This window comes from Equus asinus, chromosome 6 (genome assembly GCF_041296235.1).
Source record: "Equus asinus isolate D_3611 breed Donkey chromosome 6, EquAss-T2T_v2, whole genome shotgun sequence".
Lineage (NCBI taxonomy): Eukaryota > Metazoa > Chordata > Mammalia > Perissodactyla > Equidae > Equus > Equus asinus.
The window spans coordinates 43,056,847-43,078,688 of record NC_091795.1 but is presented as its reverse complement, the minus strand read 5'-3'; the positions used below and the strand labels follow the sequence as shown (position 1 = coordinate 43,078,688).

General features: G+C 47.4%; 1 protein-coding gene across 2 annotated transcripts in view; it reads right to left on the bottom strand.

The window, feature by feature from the left end:
* Positions 1 to 370: 370 nt before the first annotated feature.
* The window catches only part of ADD2 (adducin 2), a 100,881-nt gene continuing 79,409 nt past the window's right edge, over positions 371 to 21,842 (bottom strand). For both annotated transcript variants that reach the window (XM_014836686.3, XM_070511984.1), the window contains exons 10-16: positions 19,354 to 19,530; positions 15,090 to 15,347; positions 14,143 to 14,262; positions 13,172 to 13,261; positions 11,107 to 11,254; positions 9,601 to 9,726; positions 371 to 2,761 (exon numbers count right to left, since the gene is read on the bottom strand). In XM_014836686.3, the coding sequence (XP_014692172.1) occupies positions 2,454 to 2,761; positions 9,601 to 9,726; positions 11,107 to 11,254; positions 13,172 to 13,261; positions 14,143 to 14,262; positions 15,090 to 15,347; positions 19,354 to 19,530 (1,227 nt within the window). In that variant the 3' untranslated portion in view covers positions 371 to 2,453. The remainder of the gene's footprint in view (positions 2,762 to 9,600; positions 9,727 to 11,106; positions 11,255 to 13,171; positions 13,262 to 14,142; positions 14,263 to 15,089; positions 15,348 to 19,353; positions 19,531 to 21,842) is intronic.

Genomic DNA, 21,842 nt, shown 5'->3' with positions numbered 1-21,842 from the left:
CAGCCTGGCCCATGACCCACGCTCATGCGTGTTTTTTGCATGCACGAAGAATGAACAAACGGGTAAATAGGACGCAGATTCGTGGCATAAATTCCAAGGACAATGCTCCAGCAAGGCTCAGGCATTTTTACCTAAACAAGCCCTCACTGTTGTAAAGGGAATACAGGGAATTTGTTGATGCAGAGTCAATCAACATGATCCCTAAACGCGACCACTCAAACACAAAAAGCTGCATCAGTGGTTGTGTCCACTCCACCCTTCCCTTAACGCTGCTTGCCGCTGATTATTCTAGTCACAAGAACTGTTTTCTTTTAAAGTCAGCACAATGTCTGACGCTTAGTGAGTGCTTTACAAATATTGTGAAGGGATGAATGAATGAATGTGAAATCTATTTTTTAAAAGAAGGCATCAAAGGATTGGCTTTTAAAGGCATTTCCAATATCACAGACTTTTCTGGGGCATCAGTGCCCCTAACCGTTGGGTTGTCTATCAGAAAGCAGAACAGACAGAGGGGGCCTGGGGTAGTGGTTAGGAATCTGCATCATAGACACACAGTATGGGGTTTTCCTTAGTTATATGTCAGTTTCCTTCCTTCTCAAGAAATAGCCCAACTATGGATCATATTTCCCGTCCCAACCAAAAGGCTCTTGCCTCTCTTTTGTCAGAGGTCCACACTGGCCTCGCCACAGTCCATGATAACCAGGAACTTAATGTGCACTGATTGGGGCAGAACACAGGTAGTTTCCTACCTTCATTTCAAGTGCTAACATTACATAGCGGAGGCCAGTCACAGACATGGGTCCTTGTCAATCACCCTTGACAATTAAAGTTTTCTGATCATCCTGGCTGTTAAGAGCAAAGGCTCCAGACTTGGACTGACCTGGGTTCAAATCCAGACTCTGGATCTTTCTAGCCAAGTCACCTGGAACAAGTCAATTATCTTTTGGGGGCTCAGTCTGCGTACCCAGAAATTGGGAATAATCTTACCCACATCACAGGATTGTTGAGAGGGTCAAAGGATATAGTGCTTGTAAAGCCTTCACAGTGTCTATATATATGTATATATAGTAAGTGCTCAAAAATGGAAAACTACGACTAGAACTTTCAAAAATACTTTTACAATAATTAGGACAAGAAGGGAAAATATTCTTTGAAGACACTGTGCTTTAAAGTGAATGGATTGTCGGGTTTTTAGGAGCCAACAATGCTCATTAATCAATGCCCCATGGAAGAATCTGCAAAGACAGTGTTGGCATTTAAAACAATAGCTGTGGCTAATATCAGGACCCAGGATGGACAGGAACAGGGCCAGGGACACCCAAGCATTTCTCTGATAGCTGATCCTGAGGATTAATCCTGAAGGGCTCATCTCATTCTCCTCTGCTGGACCCATGGTGACTGAATCAGAACCCAAAGGAGCCAAGGTCAAGGTGCCAAGGGTAAGATGCCAGTTCCAGTCTGTGAGCCAGTGGTTCCAGGTGTGAGGGAGGTCAGGGAACACTTGACTGCTGGACAGGAGTGAGCCAGGGAGAGCCGCACTGCTCCGCTCATCATGCAAAGCTAGAAAGGCAGAGCATATTCTGTGCTGTTCTGATCCTCCTTGGACAACCCAAAGCTAACAGAGGATCTAAATTTCCCCAAGTTTCTGCCCTGAGCACGAAACAACTTTTTCTAAGCTAAGTTTGGTTTTGAAGCATCTGAGATGCACAATTCCAGTGGGTCAAGTTCCTGGCTTCTTACATTAATTAAACTATCCCTAATTCTATGGCTGACTCAGCTTGCCCTTCTGTCTGCCAACTCTTACAAGTCTTCCAGCCATCATTCAGGAGGTTCCATGAAGAAAGCTCAGGGGTAGTGTTGGGGAAGTGCAAGTTAAGCCATCACCCCTTGGGAACAAAGATTAACTTCTGTTGGAGGGGATGGGTCAATTTGTCTGGTTACTGTGAGCAGCAGGACAGGGACCTTATGCAAAGGAGAAGAGAGATTTCTAAACGTAGTGACAGCTCCATCAGCAGGAGATTGGGTTCCCGTGAGGAAAAGGACCTTGCTGAGGGGGAGCCTTGACCTGTCTGATTTAGTCTGAGCCTGTGAGAGCCTGTGGCCCACTCTGGCCTCCTTGCCACCGGCTCAGATCAGCAGGCAGCATCCTCACAAAGGCAGCCCACAGCTAGGCAGTGTTGTGTAGTGGAAAGAGCACTGGACTGGGAGCCAGGAGACCTGAATTCTAGTGCAGGCTCTGCCACTAACGAGCTGTGTGGCCTTGGGAAAGTCACCTGATGTCTTTGGGGCAACTGTAAAATGAGGAGTTGGTCGGGCGATCTCTAAGTTCCCCCTCAGAGTGTGATCCAGGGTCCTATTCTATCCCTCCTTGGCCCTGTGCTTCCAGGGACACAGATGGGAGAAGGGAGGGGAGGAGAGAGAGGATGCAGATGGGAGCCCAAGGGTGCTACGAATCAGGACTCCACTTTCTCCTTCTTTTTGCTCTTTTTCAGGAAGGATGGGGTTCGGAATTTCTTTTTCTTCTTTGAGGGAGACTTGGAAGGTGAGCCCTCTGGGGACATGGGGCCACTGGTGACCGATTCGGTTTTGTCCTTAGAGGTATCGACATCCGTGTCGGCAGTGGTGGTCATCTGGCTCAAGCCTTTGCTGAGAATTTCCTCTGCGGTCTGCTCATCCTCCCTCCCGTTCACCACCACCTCTTCTGGCTGCGTTGTTTCAGGTTCTGTGGTGGCTTTGCTTGTGTCTGTCTTCTCAGCACCTTCTAGAAAAAGATCAAAAGACACGACCCATAAGATTTTATTCAGGTGAGAGCTTCCAACTGGGGTTACCAGAGCCATTTCTAGGCAATTCTATAAAGTAAATGTAGAGCGATGGGAGGGGCAGGCTGACACTGTAGGAGGCAGGGGTAGGCAGGGTCCTCATCCAAACTCTACACCCCCTTCCACAAGGCCTGCCTTGGGGAGGAGCCCTTGGCAGGTCAGCAACTCTGGGCTCTTGTCTACAAACGTAAATAGGTAATGATGTCCAAACATGGCAGGGGCTCAGCTAGGGCCCAGTTCAGAGCTTTTCTAGGCCCAGAACAGAGGGACAGATACAGATGAGGACAGAGGCTGCAGGAAGGGGGAGAGCGGTATCATGTACAACTCAGTGGAGGCATCTAAGAATTGTAACTGGTTCAGTTTCATTAATAAAAATACGGAAATGATGTTTTTTCATACCCATTTCATTTCTTACCCCAATGAGGAAATTTTGGAAATATGGAGACTATCTTCCCCATCAGCAGAGAGGGGGAAGGCAGAGGGAGGATGGAACTCCCAGAGGGACACAGATGCTGCGTTTCCAAGATACGAGGATTCACCAAAAGGAGAAGATGCCTGGTTGGCCCATTCTAGCAGCCACTGGGCCCCTCAGGTCTTTATTCCACCTTTCAGATTGCCACCATGTTCAAGGCCAGAACTGTTCAGACCCCAGAAATCAAACCCTTCTGTGACCCTTTTTCCCCGTTCTCACTCTCACCCCACTGTGCTTCGACTCTAGCTTTGAAATGCTGGAAGGAGGGAAAATGGTACAACCACAGACTTCAGAAAGCCCAAAGGAACGTAAAGATCATCCAGCTCACCTCCTCCCCATTTTACAGACACGAAAACTGAGGAAACAGCAAAAGAGTGGGCAGACCTCAGTCTCCTGACATCCAGCTCAGTGTTCTTTTCACTACGTGAAACCCAGAGGAGTGTGTGTGAGTGTGAGGTGTGCGAGTGTGAGATGGAGGAGCCCCACATGCTCTGCTCCGCAGGAATGTGAGTAATGGGGAAAGCAAGACTGATGATACAGAAGGAGTGGGTGAAGAATAAGGTTCAGGAAAAGGCTAGGCTTCTTGACAGGGTCAAGACTGGACACGTATGCTTACATGGAGGATGGGACAGAGTGGGGTAAATTTGGGGTCAGCTAGAATGGGCTAGTTTAACTCTCTGGGTAAACTCTGGGTAACGAGGTATTTCGTAACTTCTGAAATTGGCTGGGCAAGTCAAAGTCCTCGCCCAGATGACCACTGAGGGCTGTCTCTCTCTTAGTACCACAGACCTTGGCCACTGGCTCCCATTCCTGTGGTCTGGCCCACATCCTGTCATCATCCAACTACCAGGTTCTCCAGCGCCCTTGACTCCTACAGCCCTCAGACCCCTCCCACCGTGCATTCCCATGGCTGCCATCTGGCAGTACTGCAGCAAGCCAGTCTAGACACAACCTTCTCTCTGTCCATTCTCCTCACTTCCCCTGCTATTTGGCTGCATGACCCTCTGGTCCCTGGACCCCTCCCTGTCATCACAGCCTTTTCCCTCTGTGCGTGTGGAAGGCCCTTCTCTCTCCTGTCTGTGTCCCCCAGCTTCACGTCATACAATAAATCAGCTCAAGTGTTACCTCTCCCTTAGTCTTCCGTGGTCCCATCCCTGCTTCCAGGTGGAATCTGTCACTCCTTCCTTCCCATCCCCACTAGATAAACTGCCATCAGAGCAACCGTAAAACAACCAGGCTTCTATTTTATGCCCATCTCCTTCTCAAAACTGAATAAATTAGGGCAAGACTATGCCTCATTATCTACGTAATTAGCTCATAGGAGGTACTCAAAAAATGTCTGTGGACTCCACGAATGGCTGAAGGCATAGCAAACAAAAGAACGTGTGACTGGTGTTAGTCTAAGCCAACAAGCCTACGAGCCAACGAGTCTACGAGCTAACACCACACCTCCAACTTCTTTCTTCTTTGTCCCAGCCTGAGCCTTCAGAGCTGAACTGGACCCAGCCATGTAAACAAATAGCAGTCCCCAGTCCTGGCCTTTATCTTTGTACCTATTCTCCCATCCTCACTCTCAGTCTCCAGGGCTCCCATGGGTACACCCCATGGTTCTGCCACCTCAGTCCCTCACTGCAGACCCCTCATCTGGATGGCCCACTAGGATGTGTTTCTTTCTCTAGGCTGACCCTCTAGGAAGATTTTGGTACTTGCTTTCTAGCTCCATGAACACCAGTGTGGATAAGAGGGGCTCCCACCTCTGTCCAGGTGCCATCTCCTGCCCTGGGGGTGACGAGTATCCTTACTCCAACAGCACCCTTCATCCATGTGCTTCACCCACACCCGCCCTGCTGTCAGCCTCACCTACAGCCTCAGCCCTAGGTCCATGTCTTGGTTTAGGAGAGCGGCACTTACGGTTCTTCTCACATCCAGAAGATGGGGCCACATGGGGTATACCCACACTATGGACTGAGAGAGCTCCCCTACTAGGAATTGTTTGGGGGAGTAGCAGCAAGTGAAGATACAATAGGTCTTGGAGGAGCCAGGTTCCAAATCGAGGTCACCACTCCCTTAGCTCTAGGGGACAGAGAACACTAGAGGGTTCTATTGGCCAAGAGAAGGGCTGGTGGGGCAGGGCTCCAGAAATAAACAATTATTAGTCTCCTGGAGAATATCAAGGAGCAGTTCTGAGGGCTCCAGATCCCTCCTCTGTGAATAACCCAGGAGAGTTAAGGTTGGAACCACACAGAGCTCTCAACTGGTCATCAGCTATTTGAAGACCAGGCTGGGAAGGGCCCCAGGAGCTCGGGGCAGATGGGAACTCACCTTCTTAGCATCCTCTAAGAAGAACCACTGGCTTTCTCTCCCAGGTGGGGCACTTGGAGCTCTGGGAGTAAGGAAGAGGTGTGGGGGTGGGTGGAGTGGGGCAAGCCTAGAAAATGGGGGCCTCTGTCCAAGGATGGTGGCCAGGAAGCTGGGAGAGAGGGAATTAGGAGGGTTGGTGATTTGGAGCAACAATGGACTTGGCAGCCAAGGTCCACATCCAGACCTCTGTGGGTTGGGAGACAAAGGGCTGAAAGGTTTGCAGAGGCTGGAGGAGGAAGGAGGTGCTTCTGTAGGGAGGTGCAGAGTTTGTTTGGACACTGTACCTCTCAGACTTGATTTCTCACTACCCCTCAGCCTCCAACCACTTGCCTCTCAGTCCTCCAATGTCCCCCTCCAGAAACGACCACTCCCCCAGCTTCCTGGCCACCATCCCTGGACAGCCTACTCTACTCCTATCCGCTAGTCTGAGTATGTATCTCCCCAAGGTCTGGCTCAAGCCTCCTTTGACATTTGACAATGATCTTGCCTTCCTCTAAACCTAGTGCCAATACATTCATTTCACACTTGCATGTGTCATTTATCTTTTCTTTTTAACAGCCCATACTTGGGTGTGGTCTCCCCAAACATACTGAATCTGGGCTGGTCCTGTGGCTCACAGTAACCAACAGAATGTAGAGGAATCGCCACTGAGCCAGCATCAGGGGGAAGACTTAAGAAGACCTAGCAGCTTCTCCTTTTATAGTTTGGGGAGCCCTGAGCCGCCATGTATAAACTCTGACTTCCCTGATGGAAACACACATGGAGAAGCCCTACGAACACATGGAGAGAGAGAGACAAGACAGAAAGACAAAGAGAGAGAAGACCCAGACATTCCAGTGTCTCAGCTGAGCCCTGCCTTCCAGCTGCCCCTGACAAGGCACCTGACATGTGAATGTGCCATCTTGGAGTTCCAGTTTAGCCAAGCTCCAAGATCACTGCAGCCACAGCTGACATCGGTAGAGCAGAAGAACCATCCACCTGAGCCCAGTCAACCCACAGAAGAGCTAATTTCCATAAAACCAGGTCTTATTATGCACCATGATTTAATCATTATCTATTGCTGTATAACAAACCACCCCAAAACTTAGTGGCTTAAAACAGCGAGCAGAGCATTCTCTCTCACAATCCCGAGAACACAGCACATGATGACAACTAATTTATGTAAGCACATTAGAAGTTCCTTTTATATTCATTAGCTCATTTTATCCTGATAATAATGCTGTGAGTTAGGAAGGGCAAGGATTCATGTTATTCCCCAATTCTGCGGTGTTTTAAGTGACTTATTTGAGATGGCTACATTAGTAAGTGACAAAGCTGATCGTCTGATGTTGAGTGCAGGGCTATTTCTTTGCAGGCATAGCCAGTGCTCCTGCAGGGTCACTGGGGGATGGAGTCAGCAAGGGCAGAGACAGTCAGGAGCTAATTAAAGAGAAGGCAATGACAGGGATGGCCAAATGTCAAGGAAGAGGATTTGAAAGACTCTCCTTTAGAGAGGTTGATGGGGTAGGAGCCAGGGAGACAGATGAGGAGTGACAAGGAAGTGACTCAGCACAAGAGGACTTGAGAGCAGGATGACAAACAATGAAAGAAGCCATCTCTGATCCAATGGGTGAGCGAAATCGCAATGTGAAAATGCAGATTCTGCTCAGAGGCTCAGCCCTGAATGCCCAGAGAAGCTGGGTAAGCCATGGGACAACCTGGCCAAGGCCACCCAGCTCCATTTCACACTGGTCACCCCAGGCACCCAAGGCACAACTTGTGCCTCATCACGCGGGATCTGCTCCAAGGAGGCCCATGCTCCCCAGCTCTGTCTGCGTTACAGGAAGAGTCTTCAGGGAAGACCTTCACTCTTCTAACAACTCAACCATGGTGTGCCCCTCCACAGGAGCACAGATCTGGACCACAGAGAAGCAGGAATCCTGCTGCAGTGGGAACGATGTCAGGTGGTGGGTAAGCAGTTACCCCAGCCATCATACACCCCTCCTCCTGCCCTCTGTCCCGCTGAGCTGCAGAGGTCACTCCAAGGGGCTCTTGGGAGCTGAAATGGAATTGTCACCCCTTGTCCCACTCTTCTCCCGCCTGCAGCTTCATGTGCTGAGGGATGCTGAAGACCAGTCAGACTGGGTGCTCTCTGCATCCCTATAAGGCAGTTGGTTCCCAAAGCCATTCAGGCTCTGGCCCACAGGCCTAGAAGAGGTCGTGGGCTCCTCAGAGGAGCCCGTGCACTAGGCACAGGGATGTAGTGTGCTCCTGAGGGCCATAAGCACTCCACCACAGGCAATGCCCAGGAGCTGGCCCCACTGCCCATTCACTGTGGGGACTTGTTGCTTCTGGGTGGCATGCCCCGAGTGAGCATGGGTGTGTGTTTGTGCATGAGTGTGTCCTATGCGTATATTCTACAGGGAAGCCTAGTCCATCCAGAGCACATGGGAATTGGTCATGAATTTTATAGCCAGGAAACCTCCCAAAGGCAGGGTTGTGAGTTGCAAAAGAAAAAATTGGGGAGAAATATATTTCCTTTGAAAAAGTCCTCCCTCCCCCATTGCAAGTGTTGGTGTGAGTTAGTAAACAGCCTGTCTATACTTACTACAGAGACAAGTATTCAGAATCGGAGGAAACTCCTTGGATGAAGGCACAAATGGGAAGAGAAAGGAAGACATTGTGGAGACAGGTTGACAATACCACGATGAGACACAATGAACACGTACTGACAGGGGACATCCACTTGGGGCTCTGGCCTCAAGCAGATGGGTTTCCTCTGGCATTACTGGGCCTGCACTCAGGCAGCAATTCACCTATGGAGGGAGGTCAGGGTTTGGGGGAGTCCGGCAGCATCCACATGTGTGGCCATTCTACTCAGGAGGGAGAAGATTCTAACACGCTACTAAGCTGTCGCTCTCCGCATGGCGGTACAGCCCTCCCTAGTGAGGGCTCCGGGGGACCCAGGGCAGGAAGGCTCATGTCCTGGAGAGAATCCAGGAGCTCATTAAAGACACTTTTATGATCTAGGTTGTATGGACTATAATAGTATTTCTATCTACCATATATATAATCATAATCATATTAATCATAAGCCTAATCAGATCTTACGTTTAAACCATGCTTTTACTCTTTCAAAGTATGTTTTTATGTACAACTTCCCTTATACGTATAAGAACCTTAAAAGGGGAAAATATTAGTAGCCCCATTTGACAGACAAGGAAACTCAGGCACTGAGATGGTCTGATTTTCTAAAACTAGCAGTTGAGTTACTGTTAGTTGGCAGTTCATTTGGTCCTAGACCTCAATTTTCTAAACTAGCATCTTTCTAATGATGTGGTTCTCAACCTGACTACATGGCAGATTCATCTGCAAAGATCTTAAAACTCCAGCCTGCACTTCTCCCCACTCCCACGCCCCACCATTGAACTCAGAACTGCTGAGGGTGGGACCCAGACAGGCATCAGGATTTTTAAAGCTCCCTGGTGATTCCAATGTGCAGTCAAGGTTGAGAATGACATCAGCAGCCTCAACTGGGAGCTTGCTGGAAATGCAGTCTCAGGTCCCACCCCAGATCTACTGCATCAGAATCTTCACTTTCACAAGATCCCTAGGTGATCCCCATGCACATGCAAGTCTGAGCACTGGGCTGGGGCATCTAGAAAGGTCCATCAGCCAACCTAGTCTGAATCATAAGTGTGAAAGCTGTGGGTGAATCATTAACTTAATCATCATTGCTTAGACCAGGCTTAAGCTGTAAGGTGTATTGTGACAGCTTGTGAACGAAGCAAGCTTAAATTTGGTGACACCTATTTCAGAAATAGCAGAGGGAAAGCTTTTCAGGTAGGGGGGCAACACCTGTTGAAAGCAGGGTCCCTGTAGTGTGCACACCTGCCCACCTTCCACGCAGACCTCTTTCTCAGCCTGTGGATGCGCCTCCCTCCCTCCAGGCTGCTCAGCTCAACTCACCGTCTAAAGACTTGGAGGGAGAGACCACGGGGCTCTTCGTCTCTGACTTCGCCGGACTCTGTGCTGGAGAGGCAGGTGCAGACTTGACAGGGGAGCCAGGCTCCTCCGTGGCTGTTCCCTTCTCTCCTGAAAATACAGAAAAACCACCTCAGGATAGAGGCCAAGCAGAAGAGAGATGGGGCTCAGAGAGAGCGGGCATTAAAGAAAACTGCTTTCTTCTACTTGGTCTTCATTTCTCCTGGCTGGAATTAGCTGCCTCCACTAACCTGTTTTTAATTTCTGCTACATCGTAGGGGAGGCAAAAGGGAAGAGTCAGAGTCAGGTTCTGTTTCCTCCATCAAAACACATCCACGGATGGAATATGTCACCTCTGATGTGGACGGCAAGACTGCAGGAGAATTCCTGCCCGTGATCTGTTTGCATGTAGCTCATTTGTTATTTAATTTCTCTAATTCACATGTTCAGTCGAACAATCCCTAGGGATAAAAAGCACCATATTTTTCCATCTACTTTTTCGATTGGCACATGAGAACGCCAAGCAAGCCAGTAAGGGTTCTCCTAATGCCTGCTGTGTGCCTAGGAGGATGGCTGGCTCTGGGAGGGGAGGGGGTCATGGGAGAAGACCCTGCCCTGAGGGAATGACAGCCTAGCCTGTGGACAAAACCAAGCACTGAATTCTGTGTCTCAGAGCTCAGCTGCTCTTGAAGCAAAAAGAAGGGACAGCTCAATGGAGCAGGTGGGGAGGGACAGAGAGGGCTTCCTAGCTGGAGGGGCGTTTGAGACAGAACCTGAAGTGTGGATAACTTTGGATCAGGCTAGCAGGGAAGGGAAACCATGCTCAAAAGGGACCCAGCATGAACAAGGGCATATAAGCCATTGTGAGGATGAATATTTGGGAGTCAACACAGAGAGGGCCTTGAAAGAAGATTCTAAAATAAAGAAGGAGTAAGAAAAAGACATAAAGGAGTCAGCTGGTGAAGAGTTTTGATTGCCAGGCTATGAAGTTTATACCAGATCCGACAGATGATTAATTATAATATTATTATATTTTAGTTATTATTTTATTATAGCTAACATTTTTCTGGTGTTTGCTGACCTAAGCCATATTTACAGACAATATTCTAAGCAATCTACAAGGATTAACTCCTTTATACCCAGGTGAGAGGGTTAGATGAGGTCATGACGGCACCATGTAACTGTTGGGCACTGAGCAATAAGGGGCATTATTGTGATTAATAGCATGATGCTGATAAGAATATTATTAGTGGTGTGGCAGGAAGGTCAAATTGCGGGTATGACAGAGAAGAGAGAGAGAGAAGCAAGTGAAGACTGAAAACGAAAGCAAGCCGAGGGTAGATGGAGGGCCCTGCCAGGTGGGAAGACATGGGTCCCAGGGCTGCTGACCAGGAGTGAGTGTTGCTGGGTGCTTTGAGCCTCTCTGGGTGCCCCTGAGCCCTCCCCTCCACCCTGGAGATCCTGAAGCACTGGTGCCCCTGGGTTATTTACCGTCCAGTTCTAGTTTCTTCCTCTCCACCTCTTTCCTGTACTCCTCCAGCTCCTGGTCAGTGAGTTGGCTGAAGGGGTTGGGCACCGTCTCCTCTGACTCATCTTTGGTATCCCCGTCACCCTTGGACATCAGTTGGCTCTCTGTAGACTGAAAGTTAACCACAGAGTGTGTGTCGCTCCCTGAACGCCGTGGTTGGGGCCCAGGCCCGAGCTTCCTTTCAGACTCATGTGGCTGCCAGTGGTCTTGCTAGGGACAGCATGGCATGCCCCTCCTTGGAAACAGCTCAAGGCCTCAGGTAGGGGTTGTTCATTCCTCCCCGTGACTACCTCACCCCCAGACCCAGATTCTTTGCAACTGCCTGGATGAATGCAGGGGGTCCACCCTCTGCCCCAGAAATAAAATGAAAGGATGCTCCCAAGCAGAAGGAAGACACACCTTTATTGCAATCCGTCCTGTGGACATTTGCAAGCCATCACTATGCAAATACCGTCAGCGGCCCAAAGTCAGTCAGCCAAAACCCAGCAAGCAAAGCATTGGCTCAACCAGCTCCATGCCAGCCATCCCCACCATGCCCCTCCCCATCCCCCAACAGCAGCACAAGCCACAGCACACAGCAGTAAGTCATATGCAAGACACACAGTGGCTTCATGTTCTCAGTCCAGACTGTTAGTCCTGTTTTGCACACAGTCATAGATTACAAGGGAGCCAAGGTCCTGAACCTCAGTTCTTCAACCCGCCTGTACTGCAGGTCCCTGTGGGGACTCTGGCAAAATCACTGTATTTTACCACCTCTGTGGAGCTCCTGGCTCTGGGGAGCTCACAAGCTGGGCCTTGTGTAAGCCTCAGGAATCCTCTGACCCCCCTGGCTCAAGACAGGGACTAAAATTCAGACTCCACAGTCCTTTGAGAATGCAGCGCTCTGAAGCTGAGGAGGAACCAAAGAAAGTGAACCCCAGGCCCGCACCATGCACTCCAGGCCATCTTTCCCTGGCCCGTCAGGTCTTCTGACGATGGGCCCATGGGCTCCTTCCAAAAGAGGGGCAGCACTGGGTCTACCTTAAGGAATCATGGGGTTCAAAAGAGAGTCCAAGGCCAGGATCCCAAGAAAAAGGACTCCAAATGATATAAATTGGTATAAATGATAAGAGTTTTTAACAATTTTGCTCATTGTATTGAACTCTCACCTCTTCCAGTATCATGGGGTATTTCTACCCTTGACCCTGTGGCACATTTGGTGTTCCTCATCTTGGCTAAGTTGAGGTGGGGTGGAGGTAGGTGTGATGACATAACCTTCACATTTTCCCTGCCAATGTGCACCGACCTTGTGGGCTACAGCCTGATCTGAAATCATTACATCACCTCAATTTGCTCTGAAGACAGGAATGGTTCCTGTATTTCTCCCCTTCTTACTGCTAAGGAAGATGCCATGCCCATTGCTACTTCGCAATGAGCAGCAATGATTTCCAACATAAGCCAGAATTCTGATCTTCACCCCTTTTGCTAAGCACTAGACAAACTGTTCTATCTAAAGCATGGAAACAGCGACTTCATACTTTCTAACTCTATTCGGGTTTACATGGGCAACTAACCGCCCCTTCCCATCCTGTAGGAGCACTAGTCCTTATATACATGCCTCCTCTCTGAGAGCACACGAGCATCTTCCCAAAGCTATGGCCTGATGATGCCATATCCATGCACAGAGGCCAGAAATGCTCAGGACGGGCAGGCCTGGAGCAGCTGGGAGCTGCCCGCCATACTCCTGTGATCCCCACTTTGCAGGATACTAATAGGGGGTAGAGTGGAGTTTCATGGGGAAAAGCACGCAAGTCGGCATCACTCCCCTGGGCAGGCTGGGCTGCAGCTCCCCGGCCCAGCGCCCAGAGCGGATGATTAGACACTGTGCCCGGTCCTCACAGCATCCGTTTTGCAGCAAAAGCACCAGCACCCAAGATCACAGGGGAAGGTGGGCATGAGGACTCAGGGGTCCTGCTGCCCAGTCCCGGGCACTGAAGACCCAGAAGGCAAACATGTTTCCCCTCCAGACAGGGGCAGCTCCTGCTGTACCGGACTTCGGCTCTTCTCAGCAATAACGCTCGCCAGGAGCTGGGACTGAGGCCCTGCTGACTTCACATCTTGTCGATTTTGTTCTCGAATCTGCATGGAAAGGGAGTGGAAGAGTGAGCTAGCTGTTCAGTGTCAAAGTATGGAGTTTGGGAGGTGGCATGCCCAGGGCATACTGGTGTCCAGTGTGGTCTGTGACCTGGGTATAAAAAGGTCCTCCATGGTGGGGGAGCTTGTCTCCTCTACTCCTAACACGGTACATCCACTCTGAGACAGTCTCCATGTCTGTTTCAGAGTAAATGAGGAGTTTATGTAAAACATCAGATTCTCATTAATTCTGAGAAGGTAATTAAAAGAGGTGAAGAGTGAAACGAGGCATAGTAGATCCTTAAGGGAGATTCTCAAATTTTAATATTCCTAAAAAGCCCCTGAGGAATTTGTTTAAAATACAGATTCCTGGGGCCACCCCACACCTATTGAATCTGAATCTCTTGGGGGGAGGGATGGACGGTAACCCCAGGAATCTGCATGTTGAACAAGCACTTCAGAGGGTCCTTGGATCACACACTGAAACGCTGCTCTGTGAGCATCTCTGACCTATTGGAGGTGGTTGGCTACAACCTAAGCTTTTAAAGTAACATTATAAACACAGGGAGTAAACTGTAAAGCAAAAAGAGAGAAATAAATGCAAACAATTTTGAAATCTTGAAAATAGGCCAAAAAAATAGCATAAAATTTGTAAAAACTCTGCTTGTGGTCAAGTCTTGTCTAAGGCAGCACCTCTCTAGGTAGGAGGGTTATACAGGACTACAGAAGTACAGCGGGAAGTATAGTAACCGGAATATGGCCAATTAATGGTAGTTTCTTTCCGATAAGAGGCATCTGGGATGTTGGTAAGTCAAGTGTATCCTGGAGACCCCACCCCCCGGCCCTTGAGGGAGGAGAGACAGAGAGAGAATTAACTACCCCCTTACCTTGTTCCGCATGTCCAGCACTTCCTGGGGGTCGGTATAGAGAGGCACAAATTGGTTTGGGTTTTCGATCCGGATGGGCATGCCGCTGCTGGATTTCTCCACTTCATCAGCCTTCATCCACTGAACACACACAAGGCCAGGCGGGCAAGGCAAAAGAATAAGGCCCATGTGTCCTCCCCAGTGGTCCACCCCATGAGATCTGAGCTGACCAGCCTACATGGAAGGTCAGCAAGCCTCTCCACATCTGTTCTTTCCTCTGAGGCCTCTTTGATGCCTGTCTCCCAGAACGGAGAAGGGCAACAAGTGACCCAGCTGCCAGAGAAGGCCCCAGGTCGAGACCCATAAAGAGCACTTCAGAGTAGAGGTCAGAACCTTGGTAACCAGCTTTGACAGACACGCAGCCACTTGAGCTTCAGTATTAGATGGCTCGTTGATGTGAATTTTCAGGGCTTCATTATTTTGTTTTAAGAAGAGCTAGTCTATTTGGCTGCCAGCTACTTTAATGTTAATGAAAAAATAAGAGTCAGGGTTTGTGTGTGAGAGAGAGACAGGTGGAGAGGACAACTTAACAGAAATGAATATCCCATCCGCCTCCTGGGTTTGCATCAGACATGCAGTTCCAATGTAGGATGCCCATCCCCTGAACTTCCCAGAAGGCCCCTCTGGATGTGGGAGCAAGAAGCAGAAATCAATTGCTCCTGCCTTTCATGCTGGTGGGAGTGACCTGGTCCAGCCACCCTCTGGACCCCAAAACTCAGCACAGAGGTGCAAGAAACAGGTGATCAGAAGCTCCATGGGCATAAGCAGCTGATCCCAGACACCCAATAGGAAGCCCTAAGGGGAAACTGCATGAATGCAGGCCCAGGGGAGGTTTGTTCTGTTCCCCTTGTGAAGTGCTTAACCCATGAATATAGCCGGGCACCCTCCCTCCCCTCTGCCCTCCTTACTGTGGTCTTGGGCCGGGGGGTGCCCATGCTCCTCTGGACCTCGTCAGCCACGTTGACCCGCAGGTAGGTGTTGGGTGTGTTGAGCCAGCGGGTCTTCTCCTTTTGCTGCTTCTGGGCGTGCTGCCGCAGGGCGGGCACCGGGGCACCGTCCTCCTCAAACACGAAGGCGGTCACCGTGGCTGGAATCTCCACCTCACTTTTGTGTTTGGTTTTCTCTTGAACAAAGGGGTAGCGGTACGTGTAGCCTGTTCTGTAACCCTAAAAAGAACAAAAATAGAACTTCTTGTGGGAAAAACATGCACCTGCATGCACAGCCACACACGCAGGTTGCCCCTTCCATCTGTAGGATTCAGTTTAAACCTAAATCTCCGTAACATAACCCGGGCCTTGCCGCCCTTCTAGCCTATTTCAAAATGTTCCCTGTCTTGGTCCCCCAACCCCCACCTTCCTCCACCCCAACAAGCCCTCGGATCAGGGCTAAGACAACCCTAGAACCTTGTGGACCAGACAGAGCTCCTTCCCAAACAGGGTTCCAACTTCCCGTCTGGTCCAGTGGTTCTCAACCCTGGCTGCACACTGGAATCACCTGGGAGCTTTAACAATGCTGACGCCTGGGCCCACCTCAGAGTTCAGAGTTGCCCACTTCAGTGGACGGTGGTGCAGCCTGGGCTACAGGAGTTTTAAAAGCTTCCCAGCTGACTCTAACAGTTAGCACCCCCTTCTTCAACGCGGAAGCTTCTTCACTATTTCCCTCTTGGATCCCCGAAATCTGACTCGAGGACATCCCTGTCTCCTTAGCAAGACCATGTCCCACAAAGGCAGAACTGACTGCTGCTCAGTGGGAATCAACACTCAGGAATCTCGTCGGCTGTCAGAGCAATTGTCGGCGCTGCTTGTCTTCTGCGTGTTTTAAATTAGAGTGGCATTAAGATATTTTTTTGACTATAAAGAAAGTACTGACCCATATAGAAAAATTAAGCAATATAGAATACATAAGGAAAAAAGTGGGTTTTATGCAAAAATCTCATCCCCAGAGACAAACACTAAAAATCTTTTCAGTAATCTCTCTAAGCATACATATATGTATGTAAATATATATATAACATATAATTATATGTAATATGTAATTATATATTATATTTATATATTATATAAAACAGTAAATAAATGGAACCATACTACATAAACAGCATTTTTAAAAAACTGAGATATAATTGATGTATACCTTTATATCAATTTCAGGTGTACAATAAAATGATTTGATATTTGTGTAGATTGCAAAATGATTACACAATGAATCTAGTTAACATCCATCACCACACATAGTTACAAAATTTTTTTTCTTGCGATAAGCACTTTTAAGATTTCTCTTAGCAGCTTTCAAGTATACAACACAGTATTATTAACTATAGTCACTATGTTGCACGTTACATCCCCCGACATTTATTTTATAACTGGAAGTTTGTACCTTTTGACCCCCTTCACCCATTTCTCTCACCCCCCACCCCCTTGCCAAACACCAATCTGTTCTCTGTATCTGAGTTTAGGTTTGGGAGATTTTTTTCTTTGTTTTGTGTTTTTAGATTCCACGTGTAAGTGACATCATATGGTATTTGTCTTGCTCTGTCTGATTTATTTCACTTAGTGTAATGCCCTCAAGGTCCACTCACGTTGGTGCGAATGGCAAGATTTCCTTCTTTTTGTGGCTGAGTAATATGCTACTGTATATAGATACCACATTTTCTTTATCCATTCACTCATCATTCATCAATGGACACTTAGGTTGCTTTCATGTCTTGTAAATAATGTAAATAATGCTACATAAGCAGCTTTATAAGTGCTTTATTAAAGTGGTTAGAGATTTTTTTCACAATATTAAACCCATAAACACACAGCAACCTTTAAACTTCTGCATAATATGTCAATGAATGGACATATTTTAGTTTATATAACCTAAACTGATCGACACTTGGTCATTTTCAAAATATTATAAACAATCCTGAAATGAATATCTTTACACATTTTTCTTTGGGCAATTAAGGGATTTTTCTCCTTGACGTAAATTCCTAGAATGAAAATTACTGGGTCAAATGGTACACATTTTTATAAGTTTTTATATATTTACTATATTCATCTTCCCAATATGTTGAGCCAACTTACACTCCCACCAATTACGCTTCAGTTTCCAATTCTCATCTCCCTTCCCCCACACTGAATATTGTTAAGGTTTTAAAAAAATCTTCGGCAATCAGATGAGTTAAAAGTATAATCCTCTAATTTTAATTAATATTTTTGATGCTCTTGTGTTGGGGAAGACATTGCTCTATTTTGGATTACCAGTAAAATCGGATATTTTTAATTACATTTAATGGCCACTTGAATCTCTTCCTTTGTAACTTGTTTGTGTTCTTGGTTCATTTTCTGTCGTGATGTTTCTCTTTGGCACGTTGATTTGTAATATCTCTTTTTACATGAAGGATATTAATCTTTTGACTGTCATAGATGCTGCACACATTTCCCCCCTCGTTTGTCTTTTTGCTTTGTTTGCGGTGGTGGGGGGGATGGTTTACAAAAATGCTCATTTTGAATTTAAATGTAATCATATCTGTCAATATTTGTCCTCATGATTTCACACTTTCCTGCCATGCTTGACAAGGTCTTTGCAACACAAGAGCATCAAAAATATTAATCTATGTGTTTTAATGCCTGGATGAGTTTACTTTTTATGTTTAAATTTTTGATAGATTAGGAATCTTGTTGAAAGGAGTGAGGTAGCAATCCACCTTACTTTTATTTCCCAAATGGCTATCGTTTATCTTTTTCCCACTGCTTTATAAGCTGCCTGCTTGTCCTGGGTTAAAATCTCATATATTTGGGATCTATTTCCGACTTTTCTGAGCTGTCACATTGACTTGCCTGTCCACTCTGCACTAATGCTCCTCCCTTCAGTCACTAGGGCTTTATCACGCTTCCCCAAGCCGTGGGATAAGTATCCTTAATTAATTCTCTTGTTACAGGATTTTCCCAGCCATTCTGCATTTCACCTGGAAGAATATTTTGCTAAGTCCTTAGGCCTTCCCCCGCTTTTGAGAGAATCACATTGAATTTATCGACTAATTTTGGGAAAGTGACCTCTTTACAGTTTTCATGCAGCATTTTTCTTATCAACTCAAAGTAAGATTGGTTTGATTGTGTCATAATTGTTATGGTTTTCTGTCCTTTCATTCTGCTCTGAAACAGTTTAAACAGCCTAAGAATTGCTGGTTTCTTAAAGATTTGAAAGAATTCCCACAAGAAACCATCAGGTCCTGGTGCTTTATTTACACATAGATTACTCAGCACACAAACATTAATGGAAGTTGTATTTCCATTGTGGATGGCACCTCTCATCATTATGAAGTGACCCTCATGGTCAGCCTAGTAATAAAGTGGAGATGATCTTGAAGAACTGGAGGCAAGGAGAAAACGATTGATTATTTCAGAGAACTAGACACAGTAAAGAGGGTCCAAGGTTGTAGCAGGAAGGCGGGGGAAGATGAATCAGATACAGAAATGTTACAGATAGGTTTCATCTTTCACTTCTCTGAGCAATCTAAGTTAGAGTCTCTTCCCAATTAGCTCCTCATTGCACATGTTTTCCTCTTTTTCTTGAATTGTCTCCTATTTACGTCTCACATCAACCAAATTGTTAACCCCTAGAAAAAGGAAGAATGTCTTAAAATTCTTTTGTTTCCTTTAAAGGACCAGCCCATTCCTAGACACATACCAGTTAACTCCTTACATGATTGATTCATTGGATGATTATAGTAGGATATTCCTTATTCCTTATTCCTGCTCCCCAGGAATAAGGAAATTAGTGGTATTATGTGTTTTCTGCATTAAAGTCATGAGATTAGAAAGAAAGGCAGAACTAACTACTAAAGAGGAGTGAACTGAGCCACAATATAAGAAAGGCTCTGTGGTTCTGATTTTTACTGGACTACACTTCTTCTGCCAACATCTTCTTACCCCTTCTCCAAAGAGCACCCTGCATGAGTGATGACATCCGCAGCCCTTCAAAGGCGGTGACAAAGGCTACTGCCTAAGAAAACTCAACTGCTATTAGAATGACCACAAATTCTAAGTCAAGTTGCCAATCAACGAGGCTTTAACAACTTAACTGTGATGTTGGCAGTTCTCATGCCCACTTAACGCCTCGTACTGACTGGCGCCGGGGGCTAAGCCTCAATGGTTTGGTCTGGAAGGGCAATGGCAGGAGACTCACCAGGTTGTCCAGCATCCTCATGAGGGCCTCAAACTCATGCTCCCCGAGCCGGCTCTTCTGCATGGGTCCGAAGGTGCTCCCCGCCCATTGCACAGAGCCCACCTCATGGGGTCGGTGCTTCTCCTGCTCCAGGAGGATGAGATTCTCCACTCCCCCGGCGCTGGACAGAGCAGACACCTGCAGCAAAGAGTAGAAAGGCCTCAGCTTGTGTGTGTGGGTGTGTACACTCACATACCTGTGCACTGACCTATGCTCGTGTGTGTAATAGAGAGTGGGGATCAAAGAAGATTAGAAACAGAGTGTCTGGAAAATTGAGCCGTATTTGGCTTTTTCTCCCAGAGGAAAAGCCACACCAAACTTGTTGGGCATCCAGGGAAAGAGACAGTAGTAGTTTCTTTCTTTTTGTTTTCTTTTAAAGATTGGCACCTGAACTACCAACTGTTGCCAATTTTCCTTTTTTCTTCTTCTCCTCCCCAAAGCCCCCCAGTACACAGTTGTATATCCTAGCTGTGACTGCCTCTGGTTGTGCTATGTGGGACGTCGCCTGAGCGTGGCCTGATGAGCAGTGCCATGTCCGCGTCCAGGATCCGAACTGGAGAAACCCTGTGTGTGTGTACACACACGTACCTGTGCACTGATCTATGCTCGTGTGTGTAACAGAGAGTGGGGATCAGAGAAGATTAGAAACAGAAATGTCTGGGAAACTGAGCCGTATTTGTGAATCGCCGAAGCGGAGAGCGTGAACTTAGCCACTCAGCCACAGGGCCGGCCCCAGTAGTTTCTTTCTTAATGTCAGTTCTTAGAGACCATACAGAAGGAGGAAAAAGCAAATGTTAAATACTAAGAATAAAACAGTATAGAGGACTGGAAGGTTACCTGGGATACAGACCAACTTCGAACCGTGAATATTTCTGGGAAGGGTGGGAGGATGAGATAGCAAAGGGCTCCAGAGGGGCCTTCAATGTTTGCCTGTAATATTTTATTTCTTTAAGAGGAAAAGATCTGAAGCAAAAAGCTTGTTACTATTTGTTAAATCTGAGTGTGGGTGGCAGGTGTATATTATATTATTCTCTGAATTTTTCTGTTTGAAATATCTTCCATTTAAAAAAAAAGTCACTTGAAAGAAGTAGCCTGGCTTCCAGACCAATGAAATATGAGTGTGGCAGCTCTAAAGGAAGAAGGCATCGTCCATGACGGGGTCAGTGAGTCGAGGAACGCAGAGAGGAGACAGAGGACATCTGAGGGCGCACAGTGGGCACTATGTAGGGGTTGGGCAGCTGTCACCAATGACTTAGAGTGCTTGTCCCACTGTCAAGGCTCCACGGGGAGGGGACGATACAGGTTGCAGACAACAAACTTTGAGTATTACAGCAAGAGGTGTGTGTACACAGCAGGCAATTTTAGAATGATCCTGAAAAACATTCCTTAATCTAACTGATCTCCCTATTTTCTAACTGCATGGTCATCTAATGTGCATTCTATTTACTCCCCATATCTGTCACTCAGATGCAGTTGGTTATCATTTGGCTTCCTGGGCAAGTCCAGCTACAGAGAGGGATGGTGGTTTCCATGCATTCTAGGTCGTGAGCCAGGGGTTTTGTGCTACACATCAATATGCCAGCATTCTGATTAATATCTGATATCCCTGTAAGCCTGCTTATTGTGGGGAATTGCTCCAATTATATAAACTTTCAGTGTTCCAGTTTTTGTGACAGTTTTTTTTTTACTGAAAATGAAAGGATGCAATTTAGCTTGCTGACAAACACAAGTCTATGAACCCCTGAGGGTCCAGGACACATCCTAGGGTGTGTTAAATTCACCGTGCAACAAATGGCCCCTATGAGACTTCCTGGAGGGTAGCCAAGCCACCTTCCCACGGTGACCACCATCACCCTGTGAGGAGAAGGAAGCAAAAACACTCATTTTCCACGCCCTCTTCATCTGAAACATGTATCCAATCAACGGCTCCATTTTTATCTTAAAAGGATGACTCCATGCCCTGGCAAAGACAGGGACCTTAGAGGTCATTTATCCATCTTCCCACCAGAAGTAAGAGTCCTTGTCTAACATCCCTAGAAGGTGGTCAGCCCCGTGCTCGGGGAGGCAGCCTTTGTACTGCTGTCCAGGTGTTAGAAGGGTTACAGCGAGCTGATGTAGATTACCCTGAGTTGAAATCTACCTTTTTATTACGTCCGTTCTCTGGTCCCAGTTCTGCTCTCTGCTGCCATGTTTCCTAATTCTGAAGCCCCTCACACCCAGCACCGAGGCTGACAGTGTGGGAACATATTTGCAAAGGTAGCGAATCCCAGATGGCAGATCAATTGCCGAGCTCATCCTGGACCTCCAACTGGCCCCGGGACCCTGAATCCCCGATTCAAAGTGCCAGCTCCCTGAGGAAAGGTCCTAGCCTGTCAGCTGACCTTTCCCAATGACCCTTATTGCCCTGAGAAGCAGGGCAATGTAGTGTTAACGACATGGACTCGGACACC